At 43.3% G+C, this 23409-nt stretch overlaps 1 protein-coding gene across 5 annotated transcripts in view; it reads left to right on the top strand.

The window, feature by feature from the left end:
* LOC138648963 (serine/threonine-protein kinase Nek11-like) overlaps nt 1–23409 on the top strand; it is a 247426-nt gene that overhangs the window by 121997 nt on the left and 102020 nt on the right. For all 5 annotated transcript variants that reach the window (XM_069738971.1, XM_069738970.1, XM_069738973.1 and 2 more), the window contains one exon: nt 4205–4354. In XM_069738971.1, coding sequence (XP_069595072.1) covers nt 4205–4354 — 150 coding nt within the window. The remainder of the gene's footprint in view (nt 1–4204; nt 4355–23409) is intronic.

The following is a 23409-nucleotide window of genomic DNA, read 5'->3' as shown; positions in this document are numbered from 1 at the left end:
AGATCAACCTCTACCAGAATGATGGAAAGAGAAAAGTATGGCGAAGGCGTGGTACAGCTCATGATCCAAAGCATACCACATCATCTGTAAGACACAGCGGAGGCAGTGTGATGGCTTGGGCATGCATGGCTGCCAGTGGCACTGGGTCACTAGTGTTTATTGATGATGTGACACAGGACAGAAGCAGCCGAATGAATTCTGAGGTATTCAGAGACATACTGTATGCTCAGATCCAGCCAAATGCAGCCAAACTGATTGGTCGTTTTTTCATACTACAGATGGACATTGAGCCAAAACATAAAGCCAAAGCAACCCAGGAGTTTATTAAAGCAAAGATGTGGAATATTCTTGAATGACCAATTCAGTCACCTGATCTCAACCCAATTGAGCATGCATTTCACTTGTTAAAGACTAAACTTCAGACAGAAAGGCCACAAACAAACAGCAACTGAAAACCACCGCAGTGAAGGCCTGGCAGAGCATCAAAAAGGAGGAAACACAGCGTCTTGTGATGTCCATGAGTTCAAGACTTCAGGCAGTCATTGCCAACAAAGGGTTTTCAACCAAGTACTAGAAATGAACATTTTCTTTATAATTATTGAATCTGTCCAATTACTTTTGGCCCCTTTAAAAACAGGGTGGCACATGTTAAGGAGCTGAAACTCCTAAACCCTTCATCCAATTTTAAGGTGGATACCCTCAAATGAAAGCTGAAAGTCTGAACTTCAACTGCATCTGAAATGTTTTGTTTAAAATTCATTGTGGTAATGTCTATAAATAAAATTTGAAAAATGTTGTCTCTGTCCAAATATATATGGACCTAACTGTATGTATGTACTGAGACCTTGCACTAGGGAGCATAGCTATAGATGGTGTAGAGCCCAGGGTGGTCCTATATGTAAGTACTGAGAGCCTGCACCAGAGAGTGTAGCTATAGATGGTGTAGAGCCCAGGGTGGTCCCATATGTATGTACTGAGACCTTGCACTAGGGAGCATAGCTATAGATGGTGTAGAGCCCAGGGTGGTCCTATATGTAAGTACTGAGAGCCTGCACCTAGTAGTGTAGCTATAGATGGTGTAAAGCCCAGGGTGGTCCTATATGTATGTACTGAGAGCCTGCACTAGGGAGCGTAGCTATAGATGGTGTAAAGCCCAGGGTGGTCCTATATATATGTAGTGCAAGTCTGCACCAGGGAGTGTAGCTGTAGATGGTGTAGAGCCCAGGGTGGCCCTATATGTATGTAGTGCAAGTCTGCACCAGGGAGTGTAGCTGTAGATGGTGTAGAGCCCAGGGTGGTCCTATACGTAAGTAGTGAGAACCTGCACCTAATAGTGTAGCTATAGATGGTGTAGAGCCCAGGGTAGTCCTATATGTAAGTACTGAGAGCCTGCACTAGGGAGCGTAGCTATAGATGGTGTAAAGCCCAGGGTGGTCCTATATATATGTAGTGCAAGTCTGCACCAGGGAATGTAGCTATAGATGGTGTAGAGCCCAGGGTGGTCCTATATGTAAGTACTAAGAGCCTGCACCTAGTAGTGTAGCTATAAGCAGTGTAGAGCCAGGGCGGTCCTATATGTATGTAGTGAGAGCCTGCACCTAGTAGTGTAGCTATAAGCAGTGTAGAGCCCAGGGTGGTCCTATAGGTAAGTAGTGAGAGCCTGCACCAGAGAGTGCAGCTATAGGCGGTGTACAGCCCAGGGTGGTCCATATGTAAGTAGTGAGAGCCTGCACCAGGGAATGTAGCTATAGATGGTGTAGAGTCCAGGGTGGTCCTATATGTATGTACTGAGAGCCTGCACCTAGTAGTGTAGCTATAGATGGTGTAAAGCCCAGGGTGGTCCTATATATATGTAGTGCAAGTCTGCACCAGGGAGTGTAGCTATAGATGGTGTAGAGCCCAGGGTGGTCCTATATGTAAGTAGTGTGAGCCTGCACCAGAAACTGTAGCTATCAGGGTGGAGACGTAGCAAATGTTCCTGGGTTCCTGTATTAGAAATGGAACATTATATCTAGGTCCTGTATTGTTTGCGTTTGGGCTCTGGACCGATGGTGGGATAGAATGAACGAGCATCTGGAGAGAAGATGGTCCCATTATTCTATAATGATTTCCGTCTCATTTATTCATGCAAATTATTGTATTTTTTTGCTTTGCCTGGTGCAAACCTAAAAAATAATTAGTGTAAGAATAGGACAAAACATTCTTCTGAAATCCTGGTTTCCATCTTTTCCCCAGCTGTCTACTTTTTTCATGAGTGTATTTTTGCGTACAAAGTGCCGCTGTCACTGAATCTCTGTCTTCAGGACAATATTCCCAATGACACTAAGCTGAAGATCATCCGTTCCGTTTCTGGCCGGTCTTGGTTTGTGCACCACAGTAATAAGACGTTGGGGATTAATCAGCGGTCGCTGTTGGCGTCGCATTTGTATTGTCAATTTGTCACATTAATCAAAGAGACACCGGTTCACGCTTATTCTTCACTGGAGACAATTGTCATTTATGGGTATTGTCTAGGGGAGGTAGGAGCTGAGGCTTATGTTTCCATCTGTGCTTCAGATAACACTATCTTTAAGCTTGACTAGATGACATCTCGGAAGTTGGATTTTGCTATACTTATTTAATGGAAAAGACATTAATATGGAGTCAGCCTCTCCACAGATATAGCAGATCCCGCTCTCCTGGGAAGGCTTTCTATAAGATTTTAAAGGCGTCTGTGAGAATTTTTGCCAATTCATCCAGAAGAGCATTTGAGAGGTCAAACACTTATGTTGGGGAGAGGCCGGTCCTCTCTAATTCATCCCAAAGGGGTTGGATGGGACCGAGGTCTGGGCTCTCTGCAGCCGGTCATGTTCTTCCACCAACCGGACCTTGTGCACTGGGAATAATAATAGGGAGTAGAAAACGGTCTTCCCCAAACTGTTCCCTGAAGCTGGAAGCTACAATTGTCCAGAATGTCTTGTGCTGAAGCATTAAGTTTTCCTTAAACTGGAACCAAGAGGACGAGACCGACCCCTGATAACAAACCCATAGCATTATCCTGTTCCACCAAACTGTACAGCGGGCACAATGAAGTCAGGCGGGTAACGTTCTCCTGGCATTCACCAAATGCGGACTTCTCCATCAGACGGCAGATAGAAAAGTGTGATCCGTCACTGCAGAAAACATGTTTCCTCCAGAAAAAAAATTAAAAAGTATGAACTGGGATATAAACTGGTGTGCATGTAGCATGTAAGTGCATGTTCACACAGGCCCCTAAACAGAAAAAAGCAAAGACAGAAACATGATGATAAAACACTCTACAGTAAATAAATAGCATACTGCACGAAAATAATATACCGTATTTAGTTAACATGTTTTTTGATTTAAAAAAAAAAAAATGCGAAAGCTATCCCGCCTCGTCACGGTGACAATAATTGGGACGGTCATTCATTTCATTCACTATGTTATATATTTAGCTGGGTCTGTTACGGTCAGAAGTGAACAGTATACAGAGATGGAACAACCCAGCTCCATACATCATAGTAGCCATTCTAGGGTACTGCAGCTCAGCTCCCGTTCACTTCAGTGGGAGCAGAGGTGCAGTGTCCATTAAACCACCATTAGTACTGATTCCTTAGATCAGGACATGCATATAGTCCAAGGAGCCACAAAAATGGTCCATATTGTCCTTGAGCCACAGTGTTGCCACCATAGAGAACCTGTCACGTGGTAAAAAGTGACCAGTTTGTGCTCTTTTTTTAATTCCTTGAGTAGTAATATTTTTTTTATTCTACCGTACAGTTCCTGAGACATTGGCCTTAATATTTTGTGCCAATTTTCATAGTCTTTATGAAAAGGGTGTGGCTCACAGGGTAATAATGCAGAGCAGCCAGAGACACGCCCCCGAGGATCCTGTGTGCACCGCCCCCTAGGTATAGACCATAAAAATAAGCACTACATAGGCCCATATCTCTGGAACCGTATGGAAGGGTTAAAAGAAAAAAACAACAAAAACCAGAATACTCAGGGGAAGTAAAATAAAAACTGGCCACTTTATACCCGGTGACAGGTCCTCTATAAGTGATATTATTAAACTCTTATCATTCCAATATCTTCTACACCTGTAGCCATATTTGGTGAATATACTGTACATCTCTCTCCACCATTGTACACATTGTATGATCTCATTTTCTTAGGATATTGATCGTCTTCTGCTTATTTGCAGGTCTCTGGGCTGTATTCTCTATGAGATGTGCTCCCTGACTCGAGCCTTCGACTGTCCGAGATGGATCAAACTTGTATCGCTGATTGTGAATGGTCCCAGTCCTGCCCTTCCCTCGAAATACTCAGTAGAGCTTAACGACATCCTGCAAAGGTGAGAAGAAAACCCATGTGAGACAGGATTATAGTGAGAAACATCTATTGTATCGCCATGGTCTATAGGAAACATGCACGAATGCCGGGTCCATCTGCCATATCTACAGGGACCCCATACACATGGCCATCTGATGGGGGCTTCCACACTGACCCCGGATAGATAATACTGGGGAGAGATGGATCAGGCAGGTGGAATTTCAATGGTTGATTCTTTTATTTTCAGGGAAGATTAAGCCTCTGCCAGAGGAGTATGGCAGCGGCTTTCTCCTGTCTCCCCATTGAAAACAGGTGAATACTTGGCCGAGCGCTTATGTGTATGGTGGAGTGTTGAGGAATGACTGTTAAAGAAGTTGTCCACTACTTTATCTGAGGAAAAGTCATCAATGTCTGATCGATCGGCGTCCGTCACCAGCTGTCCTCAGTGTCGGCAGCGGCAGCTCGGTTGCGGAGCTGGGTACTGCACATCCACCTCCAAAATGTGCATGTATCACCGTATGGAATTATAATGTGCAATCTGCGGAGGGTAAATGTTCCCTGTGTGCACGAAACTATGAGGTGATGTGTCCCTGCATAATTAGGCATAGATAAGAGTAAGCCCCTTTTGGAGATGTAATGGTGGCAGTGCTTTATTGCACCCCTGTAGTCATCTGTGCAGCTTTCCTCCTTCTTTCCTCCGCTGGTAACTGCCTGTGTAGGTTTGATTGTCACCTCGCAGCCGACATGTGACAGCCGCACAGGGAGATGTGACGCATCTCATGCTGCACCTTTGATTTCTGACTTTTTCATGTTTTTTTTTAAGCTTGTGGTAATGGAGTGTGCAATTACATGAGTAAGAGAAGCGCCGTCCCGCAGGGAGGATCTGTGCACATCCACCAAAAGCAGCTGACAAATCTCATATTCTTCTGGACTTCTGGATGTGGTTACTGGACTCGTGCCTCCGAGCCCATGGGGAGGACAGATCAGAGTTACCTCTCCTGTCTTGTGTGGTATATACTGTATACTATAGAGCTCCATCAACAGAACAGTGAGTGCAGCTCTGGGGTATAATACAGGATGTAACTTAGGGTCAGTAATGTAATGTATGTACATAGTGACTGCACCAGCAGAATAGTGAGTGCAGCTCTGCAGTATAATACAGGATGTAACTCAGGATCAGTAATGTAATGTATATACACAGTGACTGCACCAGCAGAATAGTGAGTGCAGCTCTGGAGTATAATACAGGATGTAACTCAGGATCAGTAATGTATTGTATGTACACAGTGACTGCCCCAGCAGAATAGTGAGTGCAGCTCTGGAGTATAATACAGGATGTAACTCAGGATCAGTAATGTAATGTATGTACACAGTGACTGCACCAGCAGAATAGTGAGTGCAGCTCTGGGGTATAATACAGGATGTAACTCAGGATCAGTAATGTAATATATGTACACAGCGACTGCACCAGCAGAATAGTGAGTGCAGCTTTGGGGTATAGTACAGGAGGTGACTCAGGATCAGTAACGTAATATATGTACACAGTGACTGCACTAGCAGAATAGTGAGTGCAGCTCTGGAGTATAATACAGGATGTAACTCAGGATCAGTAATGTAATGTATGTACACAGTGACTGCACCAGCAGAATAATGAGTGCAGCTCTGGGGTATAATACAGGATGTAACTCAGGATCAGTAATGTAATGTATGTACACAGTGACTGCACCAGCAGAATAGTGAGCGCAGCTCTGGGGTATAGTACAGGAGGTGACTCAGGATCAGTAACGTAATATATGTACACAGTGACTGCACCAGCAGAATAGTGAGTGCAGCTCTGGAGTATAATACAGGAGGTGACTCAGGATCAGTAACGTAATGTATGTACACAGTGACTGCACTAGCAGAATAGTGAGTGCAGCTCTGGGGTATAATACAGGATGTAACTCAGGATCAGTAATGTAATGTATGTACACAGTGACTGCACCAGCAGAATAGTGAGTGCAGCTCTGGGGTATAATACAGGAGGTAACTCAGGATCAGTAATGTAATGTATGTACACACTGACTGCACCAGCAGAATAGTGAGTGCAGCTCTGGGGTATAATACAGGATGTAACTCCGGATCAGTAATGTAATGTATGTACACAGTGACTGCACCAGCAGAATAGTGAGTGCAGCTCTGGGGTATAATACAGGATGTGACTCCGGATCAGTAATGTAATGTATGTACACAGTGACTGCACCAGCAGAATAGTGAGTGCAGCCCTGGGGTATAATACAGGATGTAACTCAGTATCAGTAATGTAATGTATGTACACAGTGACTGCACTAGCAGAATAGTGAGTGCAGCTCTGGGGTATAATACAGGATGTAACTCAGGATCAGTAATGTAATGTATGTACACAGTGACTGCTCCAGCAGAATAGTGAGTGCAGCTCTGGGGTATAATACAGGATGTAGCTTAGTTATTTGAAAAGAGAGAAGTGGATTTTGAAAGATGCCTTAATTTATATGTAGAATTTTTTCAGTGTATAATGTTCATTGTATAACAGTAATTATAAGTATTAACTTTGTTCCTTCTTTCAGCATTATTAAGCATTATTTCCTGCACACGATTTGTTCAGCATGTTTTAATGCGAATTATTTTTTTTTTTCAGGGAACTTTGCCGGTATTTTTAATTTTCTTACATTCATATCAAATGTTATTTTTTTACAGAATAGTTCAAGCCCTATAGAAAAGCCTTTGGGGAAAAAAAATACCATACGTTTCGGGGGGAAAAACAAATTGCACCCAAATAAAAGACTCTCCACAAACCCCAAAATTGACAAATGAAAAGTATTTACACATTTCAATCATTTGCTATAGACTGTACAGTTTTTGTAAAAGAAAAAAAAACAATGATAAACACCTAGAAAAACTCTACAACAAAAAAATTGTGATATGAAAAAAAAAAATTGCCAAAAATTGTTAAAAAATGAATGTAACAAAAACCTGATTTTAGCAATAGGTCATTTACGTATTCTCTTTAAATGTGAGGATAAGGTGAGATTTACGGAATGGCGATAGAAATTACAGAGATTCATATTTACTGATAGATTTTTTTTTTTAGGAAGGGGAACTTTTTTAACTCTTTCATTATTTCTTCTTTCTTCCTGCTATTTGACCCCTGCCTCCCCTATGAGGTCGGCAGAAACATTGAGTGCAGAGAGACTGATCGCTGAGAGCTGTGCCTCGGGGACCTTCCCGCAGCGGGTTAGCACTGTGTCTACAGTAGTTCTCTAAGGTTCCCCAGAGCCTTGCATCTCTCTTAGAACATCCGAGGATCAAACCAGCAGGCAATTCCGCTCATGAATGGCAAGAAGAGACGGGTAGTGCCAGCCTCATTATCAAGCCCAAAGCACTGACTGCCGGCAGTATAGTCTTCTTAAGAGCAAGTCAAGAAACATAGAACAAGGGGGGAGGGTCACTGCATTGCTAATTTAAGGACTGGGCAAAAGGGACACAATTCTCACTTTCTCAGTAGGAAACTAGGTCGGTTGGGAAGTCTAGGAAATCTCCAAGAAAATGATAAGAGGCTTCAGGTGGTGTGCGGAGGTGGAGTGACAGAGGAATTGGCTAAGAACCCGTCATATGCTGGGGAGGTGGGAAAGAAGAGCAGTTAGACAAAAAAAAAAAGGAACTTTGGAAAACAAGATCATAACACACAGAATCAAAAATTATATGTGGGCTTGAACATTAATTTTTTATTATAAAATACAAAAGACATGGTCCCGTTGGAATAATGGCAGTTCTTTACGCTTAATGTACACGGCACCAAAACCCAGCCTAGTAGACCATAGTAGACAGCCTAGTAGACCAAAACCATGCCCAGGGCTTGTTTTCTGTGTTCCCTTTTCTTATAAAAGTGATTGCTGATGAACACAAGGTCTCAGGTTTTGTAATTTTGGGGTCAGCAGAGAGGGTGAACCCATATGCTGAAAGTGTCCATCGCACGTGGAGCAGGTGGACCTGGGATACGTGTAACTGTAAGCCATGCGGAAGTTGTAGTAGCACCAGGGCCTGGTTCCTCTTGAGACCCAATGGTCTCTCCACCCTGTACATGTCATGAATCATAGCTCCCAATAGGTGGCACTAGGGTCCCTACTGTCATCCATGAAGACGTTACTTTCGTTTCCAGGGGCTCATCACATGGCAAGTCTCCGTATGCCAGCTTGGCACTCTCCACAAGGAGAAATGTTAACCCTTAGAGGTCATAGCTTCAAGTTATGTCTCAATCAAAAGTCCTCACTCGAGATCTACAGGTCCATGACAGCTTCCTTGCACAGAAAAAAAAATATACTATCAGCAAACCAAAGAGTCTCATAATGTAATCCCTAAAATGCCAAGCAAAGTGCCCTTAAAAATGTCAACTGGCTCTGTCCATGGTAGCCTGACAGATCTGAAAAGGGCTTCCACAAGCAGGCTTTGTTCTAGCTACTCTGACTATCGGGCGCCATGGGAGCTCTGGCCTTTACTCTTAAACCCCTGTACAAGGATGTGAACAGTGGCCCTGAGGTTTAGTTCTTGGAGAAGCTGCTGGCTGGTGGACCGGCCTGGCAGGAATGGACAGGTTGCCAGGTCAGGACCAGGAGGAATGTCAAGGACCAAAATTGTCAGAAGTCAACAAAATTGTCAGTAAATGGGCCAAGGTCTTAAAAAAAAAAAACAGGCAGGATAAGAGCTAATAAAAACAGGAGCCAAAGGTAGTATAGACCATAACTGGCAACTCCCAGCTATAAGCTGAGAGGTTTAATAAGGTGTGGTACTGTTCCATATGGATGGCGCTAACAACCATACTGCAAAACTTGATGATAATACAGGTCCTAGCCACACTAGCCTCTGTGGCTGGACCGAGCCATTGCTGCCCAGAGCCTCTGGTACTGACTTTTCTTCCATCACAAACGCTATCCAAAGAACTAACATGGTGGCACCTAGTTACAGAAGCAGACGTCTCAGGAGCAGGTCCAGGAGACAATAAAATGATCTTGTAGCAGTTTGATGTCTTACCCATCACTTACTTGGTTCCCAAAGTCTGTGGACGTCTGTTACTCCAGTCTTTTTTAGCACTGACCCTGCATATGTATTTTATCACACCTATTTGTCTGCTATCCGCCCTGACCTCTGCCAAACTATCAATTCTGACCATATGCCGCGTGCCTTTACCCATGACTTATCCAGCTATTATTAATGTCTTGGTGCTGCATATCTATTGTCTATCATTCCTTGCTCGTAGGTAGCAACCTAGAGATTCCCTTTGGAAAAGTCCAAACCCTATTGTGTGAGTTGCAGGGAATCTGTCAGGAGGTTTAAGCTTTTTAATCTAAAAAACAGCTTAATATAGAGCAAGAGAGCCTGATTTAAACAATGTTTTACTTATTAGGCTGTTTGTTGTAATTTAAATGTAATCAGTGTTTTATCAGCAGGAGATTATTTATCACTACAGGACTAGGTGTCTCCTGCCAATCAGGCTAATCTATGTAACTCCGCCCCTTCCACTTATTGGCAGCTTGCTGAAACGAAGCTGCCAATCAGTGATGTGGGCGGGGTTATACACAGCAACACTCCAACATCTATGGCAGAAAAAAACTGGGATTGAATTAAAACTACACCAAGCAGCTCAGTAAGTGATAAATCGCTGGAATCAGGCTCTCTGCCTCTACATGATGCTAATCTCAGATTACATGTAGACAGATTCCCTTTAAGGGTGAAGAGCCATCCCCAAGACTCTACAAACTGGATTAACCCTAAGTCAATGCAATATATGGTGTCACCCGTACAGAACATTCTGCACTAATAATGGTCCCTGATGCTCATTGACCCTATTGTTCCAGGGGTACAAGATGGCGTTGCTGACTGTGATGTGAAGCTCATCTTCTACTTTCCTCTCTATGGTTAATGGGATCTTATTTGCAGTAAAAGTAAATGGTAACTCAGACGCCTATTCCATAATCCTCGCCATTGTGTAATATTTATAGCTGATTTGTTCTCTCCGGGTTTTCTCATTTCTAAAATCAGCACCTGGAGGATCTGTCCTTTTTATAATTGTGGCATTTGCAAAATCCCTTTCATGTCAGCGCCTGAGAGCCGACTGCTGATCAGTATATATCATGGCCCACTTTTATATTGTGCTGCTTGTTCAGAATGATGCCGCTCTCCATTTAAGTCATCAAATACAAATACAATGCCCGTTCTTTGTGGAAACTGCGATGTGACACGGTATAAAGAAGAGAAGAGATATTTCATTACTGGCCTATTGTAGGATCCGTGTTTTCTGCATATTTTTATGTACATGGAAGAGGAAAGGCACAATGATCATATGGAGAACTGCGGCAAAGCGGAATCTACGATAAAGAACATAATAGTCTCACCTGTTCCAAAATGAATTATGATACATGAAAAACTCCCAACAAAAGTTTATGTTTTTTTTTTAATAGGAGATTTAAAGTGCACATGACAAGAGATAGATATACTTTTAAGGCAATAGTCTTTGCGATCATTGATTTCATAATATACATGATATTATTGGCCACATACCAACTGGTATATGGCCAATCTTGATAGCAGGAATGTTCCCCCATCCTTTTTTTTTTTCTTAAAAGGGTCACATCCCACATTATTGTTGGCCATATACCAATTAGTGTAGGATTGCATACACAGCCCACGTCCTGACATTAGTGGGGGATGTGTAGAATCCTATATAAATGTGTCAGCCACCAACCTGCATCTTCAGCTACGTCTAAATTTGGGCTGAAATCTGTTGCCCAATTTTTCACTCTATTCCCTGTTTCATACACCAAGATTTGACCTACTGTTATGATCAGGTGACCTTGGAGCAGCATGAAAACTTTCACTGGAGTAGGTGGTAACTATACTGACCGCAAATCCTGATCTTAACACCGCAACTAGAAGTAGCCGTGGGGTGTGCCTAACAAAACCTAGACACCTCGACACAGCCGGAGGACTAAATACCCCTATAGATGGAAATAGGAATTCTACCTTGCCTCAGAGCAGAACCCCAAAGGATAGGCAGCCCCCCACAAATATTGACTGTGAGTAGTAGAAAAGACACACGCAGGCAGGAAACAGGATTTAGCAAAAGAGGTCACTCTAGCTAAAATTAGGAAAGGATAGGACAGGATACTAAGCGATCAGTATTAAAATCCTTCCAAAAATATGCACAGCAGAAAATACAAAAACTCCACCATCTAACTAAAGATGTGGAGCGTATATCTGCAACTCCAGAGAATCCAACAAGACTGAGAAAACACTGACACAGTCTAAGCTGGACAAGAGAAAACAAATGAATAGCACAGAATATAAGCACACTGCATGTGTGCCACAGCAAAAGATACAGACACTTATCTTTGCTGAATTGGCAGCTAAGCAGGAGAAGCCAGACAAAGATCCAACACTTCCTGTTATGGCTGGCAATCAGGCAACACAGCGTGCAGTAATCAGCGCACATACAGAGATCTGGCAATAACCAAAAACAATAGGACGAGCTCTGAGACGTGGAATCTCTGTAGACTGCAGTACCTGATCTATCCTCACACAACTATAAGCAGCAGTGGATTGCGCCTATCACTACCTATGCAACTCGGCACTGCCTGAGGAGCTGACTAGCCTGAAGATAGAAATACAAGCCTGACTTACCTCAGAGAAATACCCCAAAGGAATAGGCAGCCCCCCACATATAATGACTGTTAGCAAGATGAAAAGACAAACGTAGGAATGAAATAGATTCAGCAAAGTGACGCCCGATATTCTAGACAGAGCGAGGATAGCAAAGAGAACTATGCAGTCTACAAAAAACCCTAAAACGAAAACCACGCAAAGGGGCAAAAAGACCCACTGTGCCGAACTAACAGCACGGCGGTGCACCCCTTTGCTTCTCAGAGCTTCCAGCAAAAGTTAATAGCAAGCTGGACAGAAAAAACAGAAAACAAACTAGAAGCACTTATCTAGCAGAGCAGCAGGCCCAAGGAAAGATGCAGTAGCTCAGATCCAACACTGGAACATTGACAAGGAGCAAGGAAGACAGACTCAGGTGGAGCTAAATAGCAAGGCAGCCAACGAGCTAACCAAAACACCTGAGGGAGGAAGCCCAGAGACTGCAATACCACTTGTGACCACAGAAGTGAACTCAGCCACAGAATTCACAACAGTACCCCCCCCTTGAGGAGGGGTCACCAAACCCTCACCAGAACCCCCAGGCCGACCAGGATGAGCCACATGAAAGGCACGAACAAGATCTGGGGCATGGACATCAGAGGCAAAAACCCAGGAATTATCTTCCTGAGCATAACCCTTCCATTTGACCAGATACTGGAGTTTCCGTCTAGAGACACGAGAATCCAAAATCTTCTCCACAATATACTCCAATTCCCCCTCCACCAAAACAGGGGCAGGAGGCTCCACAGATGGAACCATAGGTGCCACGTATCTCCTCAACAACGACCTATGGAATACATTATGTATGGAAAAGGAGTCTGGGAGGGTCAGACGAAAAGACACCGGATTGAGAATCTCAGAAATCCTATACGGACCAATAAAACGAGGTTTAAATTTAGGAGAGGAAACCTTCATAGGAATATGACGAGAAGATAACCAAACCAGATCCCCAACACGAAGTCGGGGTCCCACACGGCGTCTGCGATTAGCGAAAAGCTGAGCCTTCTCCTGGGACAAGGTCAAATTGTCCACTACCTGAGTCCAGATCTGCTGCAACCTGTCCACCACAGAATCCACACCAGGACAGTCCGAAGACTCAACCTGTCCTGAAGAGAAACGAGGATGGAACCCAGAATTGCAGAAAAATGGAGAGACCAAGGTAGCCGAGCTGGCCCGATTATTAAGGGCGAACTCAGCCAACGGCAAAAATGACACCCAATCATCCTGGTCAGCGGAAACAAAACATCTCAGATATGTTTCCAAGGTCTGATTGGTTCGTTCGGTCTGGCCATTAGTCTGAGGATGGAAGGCCGAGGAGAAAGATAGGTCAATGCCCATCCTACCACAAAAGGCTCGCCAGAACCTCGAGACAAACTGGGAACCTCTGTCAGAAACAATATTCTCAGGAATGCCATGTAAACGAACCACATGCTGGAAGAACAAAGGCACCAAATCAGAGGAGGAAGGCAATTTAACCAAGGGCACCAGATGGACCATTTTAGAAAAGCGATCACAGACCACCCAAATGACCGACATTTTTTGAGAAACGGGAAGGTCAGAAATGAAATCCATCGAAATATGTGTCCAAGGCCTCTTCGGGACCGGCAAGGGCAAAAGCAACCCACTGGCACGTGAACAGCAGGGCTTAGCCCTAGCACAAATTCCACAGGACTGCACAAAAGCACGCACATCCCGTGACAGAGATGGCCACCAGAAGGATCTAGCAACCAACTCCCTGGTACCAAAGATTCCTGGATGACCGGCCAGCACCGAACAATGAAGTTCAGAGATAACTTTACTAGTCCACCTATCAGGGACGAACAGTTTCTCGGCCGGACAACGATCAGGTTTATTAGCCTGAAATTTCTGCAACACTCTCCGCAAATCAGGGGAGATGGCAGACACAATGACTCCTTCCTTGAGGATACTCGCCGGCTCAGATAACCCCGGAGAGTCGGGCACAAAACTCCTAGACAGAGCATCCGCCTTCACATTTTTAGAGCCCGGAAGGTATGAAATCACAAAATCAAAACGAGCAAAAAATAACGACCAACGGGCCTGTCTAGGATTCAAGCGCTTGGCAGACTCAAGATAAGTAAGGTTCTTATGATCAGTCAAAACCACCACGCGATGCTTAGCACCCTCAAGCCAATGACGCCACTCCTCGAATGCCCACTTCATGGCCAGCAACTCTCGGTTGCCCACATCATAATTACGCTCAGCAGCAGAAAATTTCCTGGAAAAGAAAGCACATGGTTTGAACACTGAGCAACCAGAACCTCTCTGTGACAAAACCGCCCCTGCACCAATCTCAGAAGCATCAACCTCGACCTGGAACGGAAGAGAAACATCAGGTTGACACAACACAGGGGCACAGCAAAAACGACGCTTCAACTCCTGAAAAGCTTCCACGGCAGCAGAAGACCAATTAACCAAATCAGCACCCTTCTTGGTCAAATCGGTCAATGGTCTGGCAATGCTAGAAAAATTACAGATGAAGCGACGATAAAAATTAGCAAAGCCCAGGAATTTCTGCAGACTTTTTAGAGATGTCGGCTGAGTCCAATCCTGGATGGCCTGAACCTTAACCGGATCCATCTCGATAGTAGAAGGGGAAAAGATGAACCCCAAAAATGAAACTTTCTGCACACCGAAGAGACACTTTGATCCCTTCACGAACAAGGAATTAGCACGCAGTACCTGGAAAACCATTCTGACTTGCTTCACATGAGACTCCCAATCATCTGAGAAGATCAAAATGTCATCCAAGTAAACAATCAAGAATTTATCCAGATACTCACGGAAAATGTCATGCATAAAAGACTGAAAAACAGATGGAGCATTGGCAAGTCCGAACGGCATCACCAGATACTCAAAATGACCCTCGGGCGTATTAAATGCCGTTTTCCATTCATCTCCCTGCCTGATTCTCACCAGATTATACGCACCACGAAGATCAATCTTAGTAAACCAACTAGCCCCCTTAATCCGAGCAAACAAGTCAGAAATCAATGGCAAGGGATACTGAAACTTAACAGTGATCTTATTAAGAAGGCGGTAATCAATACACGGTCTTAGCGAACCATCCTTCTTGGCTACAAAAAAGAACCCTGCTCCCAATGGTGACGACGATGGGCGAATATGTCCCTTCTCCAGGGACTCCTTCACATAACTGCACATAGCGGTGTGTTCAGGTACGGACAAATTAAATAAACGACCCTTAGGGAATTTACTACCGGGAATCAAATCGATAGCACAATCACAATTCCTATGCGGAGGTAGGGCATCAGACTTGGACTCTTCAAATACATCCTGAAAGTCCGACAAGAACTCTGGGATGTCAGAAGGAATGGATGACGTAATAGACAAAAATGGAACATCACCATGTACTCCCTGACAACCCCAGCTGGTTACCGACATAGAGTTCCAATCCAATACTGGATTATGGGTTTGTAGCCATGGCAACCCCAACACGACCACATCATGCAAATTATGCAGTACCAGAAAGCGAATAACTTCCTGATGTGCAGGAGCCATGCACATGGTCAGCTGGGCCCAGTACTGAGGCTTATTCTTGGCCAAAGGTGTAGCATCAATTCCTCTCAACGGAATAGGACACCGCAAAGGCTCCAAGAAAAATCCACAACGTTTAGCATAATCCAAATCCATCAGATTCAGGGCAGCGCCTGAATCCACAAACGCCATGACAGAATACGATGACAAAGAGCACATTAAGGTAATGGACAAAAGGAATTTGGACTGTACAGTACCAATAACGGCAGAGCTATCGAACCGCCTAGTGCGTTTAGGACAATTAGAAATAGCATGAGTAGAATCACCACAATAGAAACACAGTCTGTTCAGACGTCTGTGTTCTTGCCGTTCTACTTTAGTCATAGTCCTGTCGCACTGCATAGGCTCAGGTTTACTCTCAGACAATACCGCCAGATGGTGCAAAGATTTACGCTCGCGCAAGCGACGACCGATCTGAATGGCCAAGGACATAGAGAATCCCACCATTACATCCTTAAGAGCTTCAGAGAGACCCTTTCTGAACAAAGCCGCTAGTGCAGATTCATTCCACAGAGTGAGTACTGACCACTTCCTAAATTTCTGACAATATACTTCTACATCATCCTGACCCTGGCATAAAGCCAGCAGATTTTTCTCAGCCTGATCCACTGAATTAGGCTCATCGTAAAGCAATCCCAGCGCCTGAAAATATGCATCAACATTACTCAATGCAGAATCTCCTGGTGCAAGAGAAAACGCCCAGTCCTGTGGGTCGCCGCGCAAAAAAGAAATAATAATCAAAACCTGTTGAATAGGATTACCAGAAGAATGAGGTTTCAAGGCCAAAAATAGCTTACAATTATTTCTGAAGCTCAGGAACTTAGTTCTGTCACCAAAAAACAAATCAGGAATCGGAATTCTTGGTTCTAGCATCGATTTCTGATCAATAGTATCTTGAATCTTTTGTACATTTACAACGAGATTATCCATTGAGGAGCACAGAGCCTGAATATCCATGTCCACAGCTGTGTCCTGAAGCACTCCAATGTCTAGGGGAAAAAAAAGACTGAAGACAGAGCTTAGAAAAAAAAATGATGTCAGGATTTCTTTTTTCCCTCTATTGGGAATCATTGGTGTGGCTCCTTGTACTGTTATGGCTGGCAATCAGGCAACACAGCGTGCAGTAATCAGCGCACATACAGAGATCTGGCAATAACCAAAAACAATAGGACGAGCTCTGAGACGTGGAATCTCTGTAGACTGCAGTACCTGATCTATCCTCACACAACTATAAGCAGCAGTGGATTGCGCCTATCACTACCTATGCAACTCGGCACTGCCTGAGGAGCTGACTAGCCTGAAGATAGAAATACAAGCCTGACTTACCTCAGAGAAATACCCCAAAGGAATAGGCAGCCCCCCACATATAATGACTGTTAGCAAGATGAAAAGACAAACGTAGGAATGAAATAGATTCAGCAAAGTGAGGCCCGATATTCTAGACAGAGCGAGGATAGCAAAGAGAACTATGCAGTCTACAAAAAACCCTAAAACGAAAACCACGCAAAGGGGCAAAAAGACCCACCGTGCCGAACTAACAGCACGGCGGTGCACCCCTTTGCTTCTCAGAGCTTCCAGCAAAAGTTAATAGCAAGCTGGACAGAAAAAACAGAAAACAAACTAGAAGCACTTATCTAGCAGAGCAGCAGGCCCAAGGAAAGATGCAGTAGCTCAGATCCAACACTGGAACATTGACAAGGAGCAAGGAAGACAGACTCAGGTGGAGCTAAATAGCAAGGCAGCCAACGAGCTAACCAAAACACCTGAGGGAGGAAGCCCAAAGACTGCAATACCACTTGTGACCACAGAAGTGAACTCAGCCACAGAATTCACAACAACTTCCCAAGAAAAATTGACAACTGGCAAGGACCAATGAGTCCTGCAAACCTAAATATCCCAGTCAGAATTGCAATCAGTAGATACACCTGTCCAAGACTGCAGCCCAGGGACAACTGCATTACCACCTACAACCACTGGAGGGAGCCCAAAAGCAGAATTCACAACAACCTACATCCCAAAACCTAAAGAGTATGAATTCTGATACCTGTATCCTGTTTTTTATATATAAATTATGTATATAACTTTTTTTTAGAATTTTTTTTATTGTTCTCTTGCTTCCTAAATGCAAAGTTATGCAAAGTATCGAAACATTGTCCCTCATTTTGCTTCATCAATTACAAATCCATCAGAGCTCCTAATTCCAGTTGCTCTCTCTCTCTCTCTCTCTGACTCCTATCTCAATTCCTTTGTTTTAGAGATTGCAGCATCTTATTTTTTTTTCTCCCCACCTTGAGACCGTACATGCTTTCTCCGCCTTTCACACTGTGGAGATATGTGCAGCATCTAGAGTCTCAGGGTGGGGAGAGAAAAAAGCTATGAACAAGAATATGAAGATGAGGTGAGTGCAGGATAGAAGCTGTGCTGATATATAGGTAGCACCCTAGAAACACACAGACTTCACATCCAGCCTATATTGCTGTAAAAGATAATCCCACAACAGAAAAATCAGAAACTTGGATCAGGCTGAAAACTGTAGAGCAAGGGGGCTGAAGACTGAAACTTAGCGTCATTTCATTAATTAAAGATAGCCACTTACATGTTGTTTCTTGCATGACACAATAGTGGGCAGAGATCCTAGATAATTGGAATATATCATTACAAAAAAAAGTTTTAGAGGGAGGTGATATCAGGCACAGACTCGCACAGTGTTGCTCAGTAATGAAGCATTAAACATTGGCTGACTGACACTTCCAAAACTTTTGATGCCGCGAGCTATTTGTTACAGACTCAGTGCTTGGCCAAATGTTTGCACCAGTCTTACCCCTACCTATAAATTTGACAGCTACTTTTATCTGGGTCACTTAAAATAATTTACCCCCTAGTCAAAAAACTGCCAGCCAGACTCCAATAATGAGGACTTAGATTTGCGCCACTGACTGTGCATAATTGTTACATCTCCCACAATCACTCTACTCAGCGGAACAATTATGTTTTGCGTTTAATTGCATTACTGGACGCCCTAAAAAACACATCTCTTATAGGGCACATATCTCATTTGCTGCAACTGACATCGAGCAATGCAAGGTCTACTGAACCATGAGAGAGCCAGATAGTAGAGGAACAGGGGCGCATATAAAGTTCCAGATTAGGGATGTGATGTCTGTGCAAATTTCATTGGTGATCAAGCACAGCAGCTAAAGAGATAATATCCCGTTATTCAAGGGATTCTGGAAAAATGACTATAAGATGTACACCCAGATCAGAATTCTAGCTTAGATAAATCATGGCTTGTATACAGATCCAGAACGGATCAATCATGTTTAGCCTCTTAGATGCTCAAACCTGAACAGAAGTAGATGTTCAATACGTTTACTTTATCATTTGATCAAAAAACGGCCCTGAAGTAGGTTTACAGCATGGAAACTTAGACAAAAGTAGGTGTACAGTACTGATACGGCCAAGTTTAGTCTCTTAGTTGCCCAAAATTTGCCAAAAATGTTCCAAAAAGTAGATAAAGAGGGCTAAGCTGGTCATGTTTATTTTCGTAGGTGCTAAATATTGGGCCAAAAGTACAAAGTAGGTATTTTATACTTTGAGTCTAGTTTAGTCTTTTAGATTTAGTCTCTTAGGTGCCAAAAAGTAGGTAAACAGGGCTAAAAAGGCCATGTTTATTTTTGTAGGTGATAAAAATTGGCAAAAGTACAAAGTAGATATGTTATACTTTGAGTCTTGTTTAGTCTTTTAGATGTTCGAAATTGGGTCAGTAGTAGGTATAGATTATGACTAGTCTCCTAGGTGCTCAAAATTGGAGCAAAAGTAAAGTATACAGTACTGATTGTGTCATGTTTAGTCTCGTAGGTACTCGAAACTGGAACAAAATCAGGTATAGATTATCTTCAGCTCTTAAGTGCCCAAAAACTAAACCAAAAGTATGTAAACAGTACTGATTGTGTCATGTATGTTTAGCATCTTAAATGCGCAAAATTGGGTAAAAGTTGGTATAGAGTAAACTGTAGGTTCAGTAGTGTTAAGTCTCGTACATACTTTATAAATTACCATATTAAGTCTCTTTCGTGCTCAAACTTGGGCCAAAAGTTGGTTTAACACGGTTGGTTCTCAAAACAGCCATCATCAATGATCCAACGTTCATTAAACCTGTTCCTGTAGGCCCCAATTATGATAAATGCTTGTGAGATAAACATTTTCAGTTTACCTGGGCTTCCTCTAAAAAATCCTCCACTTCACCCCAAAAAATGGTTATAAGTATAAAGTCTGGAGAAGGTGGTGACCAGTCCATGCTGCCATGTCTCTTTATCTAACACTGTGGAAGAGTGCTTTCATGGTAGGAAAAATGAGGACGGTAGCTCTTGGGAAGTCTGATGTGTGGACTTTCCTGAATGGCAAAACAACTCTCGTCTCAATGTCCCCTGTTTACCTTGACCCCATCAGTCAAATTAACCCACATTTGGGCCAATCTCTCTTTACTGACCACATTTGGGCACTTTATCATGTAAAGGTTTCCATACTGTACTATCTCCAACATGTGCTCCATGTCTTTTAGGACTGCAAACATGTCAGCTGTTGTGATGTCCTCATTATGGTGTTTTGGCAACCCAAATATTTTTGCACCCACAAAGTTGGACTATTGGCACATTGCTGTGTTTTGCTTTAGGTAAAATCAGTTGATAGTATGTCAACTTCTAATTGTACTACCACCAGGTTCTTCTCCATTTTGTTCTACACTGGAGAACAGTTTATCCCCTTTCTGTGATGTGATGAAGGGGGCTGGCTGTGGCTCATTTCAGTTGGTAAACAGGCCTTTTTCTTTGTCTTTTTCCTAGAATTAGAAGGGGGATTTGACGTTGCTAATAATCCAAGTTAGACAGCCAGCCCCCTTCATCACATCATCAACGAAGGGAGAGAGAAGAATCTCTCTTGATGCAGCAGAATGAATGCAGAAGTGGAGCTCCCAAGATCGCGAAAAGGGGTCTCTAACCGAGACATGAATGCAGACTTCATAATTAAATTACATTAATAAGTTTTATTATTTTGCATTTCAGAAACAAACTCTGTTTTACGTCCTTGGAAAACCCTTTGAAGTAATGTTTGTATTAAAACCAACAAGATTCTATGCCTTCCCGGAGTTGGAACCAATAAGCACATTGTGCCTCTTAAAGTTACAGTCTCCCAAAATTTGGTTCGTGGAGGAGAATGATGAGATGTGGAGGAAGGCCTCATTAAAAACTTGGACCAATTTAAAGGAGCAGTTCTCCTAGACTTGTAATGCCCATACACTGTGCATGGGCTCACAAACATTTCCCCATGGGGGCTACATTTTTTAAAAATTTTTTATGGAGATCATAGATACCCTTGCAAAAAATTGACTGACTGTAGAAGCATAGAACACATTCACCCTGGTGTTTTAGTGGCGGAGAATGATGAGATGTTGAGGAAGGCCGCATTAAAAACTAGGCCCAATTTAAAGGAGCGGGTCTCCTAGGCTTGTAATACCCATACACTAAGTGCATGGGCTCACAAACATTTCCCCATGGGGGGTACATTTTTTAAATTTTTTTTATGAGGATCATAGACAAACTTGCCCAAAAATTGACTGGCTGTAGCAGCATAGAACACATTCACCCTGGTGTTCTAGTGCTTGTGGATGATGAGGATGAGGATTAGGGCTCATACTCACTTGCTAGAAAAAAAACGGTCCATAATCTAGACCAAAAGAATTGGATGCAAACTATGCGATTTTCGTGCGAGTTCAATGCGATTTTTAATCGCACCATCCGTTTTACATCCGTATGACATCCGTATGCAATGCGTTTTTTTTCTCTGCAACTATTTTTATACAATGATTTACAGGACCATTTACAGTGTTCTATGCCACAGAATGGTAAGGTATCTGTAAAAAACAAATGGAAAACGGATGGCCCGTATTCCGTCCGTTTTGTTTCTCGCACCCATTGACTTGCATTGGCGAGACTCGCAGCATGCTGCAATTTTTTTTTTCAGTCCAATTTCGACTGAGAAAAAAATCGCAAATGAGATGTCACCTATTGAATAACATTCGCTGGGAAATGTCATTGTGACATGTAACAACCCTGGCTGGCCAAGTGGTGTGTGACACATAAGGAGACACATCTTGTTTCATTTATGAAGGCGGGACTCTTAAAGTCACAAAGCCTATTTTTAGAGGGGCATCAGGCGGCATTAATATTCTTAAACGGCCATTATTAAACAGTGGGTCTCCTATGCTGTTACTGCCTATGCAGTGAGTGGCGTGGGTGCCAAGAATTATGACGCACCCCAATACCCCTTTCATGAGAGGTACAGGAGGGCTTACTGAAAATTTTTTTGCATTGACTGCAAGGCCTGCCCTGCTACCAAGTCAGATGCCCCCCAAGAAGCCTTTGAACCCAGGTACTAGATGGATGGCCACAGGAAAACCCACTTCACATTCTTCAGTTGGTCCCGCCATACTGTTTCCTTATACATTGAATGCAAGGGCCGCTTTGACCCAAATTTGCACGCACCCCAATCCCCCCTTGGAAGAAGCATGGAGGAGGGCCTCCTAAAAAAACCCTGTCCCACTACAAAGGAGCGGGTCTCCTAGACTCATGCCCATACACTAAGTGTATGGGCTGACAAACATTTCCCCATGGGGGGTACATTTTCTAAAAATTTTTTATGGGGGATCATAGACAAACTTGCCAAAAAATTGACTGGCTGTAGCAGCATAGAACACATTCACCCTTTTGTTCTAGTGGCGGAGAATGATGAGATGTGGAGGAAGGCCTCCTTAACCCCTTTACCCCCAAGGGTGGTTTGCACGTTAATAACCGGACCAATTTTTACAATTCTGACCACTGTCCATTTATGAGGTTAGAACTCTGGAACGCTTCCATGGATCCCACTGATTCTGACACTGTTTTCTCGTGACATATTGTACTTCATGACAGTGGTAAACATTTTTTGATATTACTTGCGTTTATTTGTGAAAAAAATGGAAATGTAGCGAAAATGTTGAAAATTTTCGCTTTTTTCCAGCTTTGAATTTTCATGCCCTTAAATCACACAGATATGTCACACAAAATACTTAATAAGTAACATTTCCCACATGTCTCCTTTACATCAGCACAATTTTGGAACCAAATTTTTTTTTGTTAGGGAGTTGTAGCGGAATAGGAGGAAAGACCTATGATGTCATCAAAATCTCCTACACCGAGAACCGCTACAGCGTGAACGGTAGAAGAACGGCTGATTTCTAGCAGAGCCGCAGAGTCAGACAGGGCTGCACCCTAAGCCCAACGCTCTTCAATATCTACATCAATGAGTTGGCCACCGCTCTGGAATCTTCCACGGCACCAGTTCTCACACTCCATGACGCCCAGGTGAAATTCCTGCTGTATGCAGATGACCTACTGCTGCTGTCACCAACTGAGAAGGGTCTCCAACAAAACCTGAAAATCTTGGAGAAATTCAGCTCCACATGGGCACTACCGATCAATACAAAGAAAATCAACATCATGGTGTTCCAGAAGAGAAAGCCAAGACCGAACCAGCATCTTCCATTCGTGCTAAACAACTGCGCTCTTACAGAAACGGACAAATATACTTACCTGGGCCTGGAAATTCACCAGTCAGGGACATTCAAACAAGTCATAGAGACCCTGAAGGACAAGGCCTGCAAAACCTTCTATGCCATCCGAAGGACCATCTGAAGCCACCAGTGAGGGTCTGGCTAAAAATCTTCGATGCCGTAATCACCCCAATCCCCCTGTACGGCAG

Source organism: Ranitomeya imitator, chromosome 9, assembly GCF_032444005.1.
Source record: "Ranitomeya imitator isolate aRanImi1 chromosome 9, aRanImi1.pri, whole genome shotgun sequence".
NCBI lineage: Eukaryota > Metazoa > Chordata > Amphibia > Anura > Dendrobatidae > Ranitomeya > Ranitomeya imitator.
This window is presented reverse-complemented; position numbering and strand designations above follow the sequence as displayed.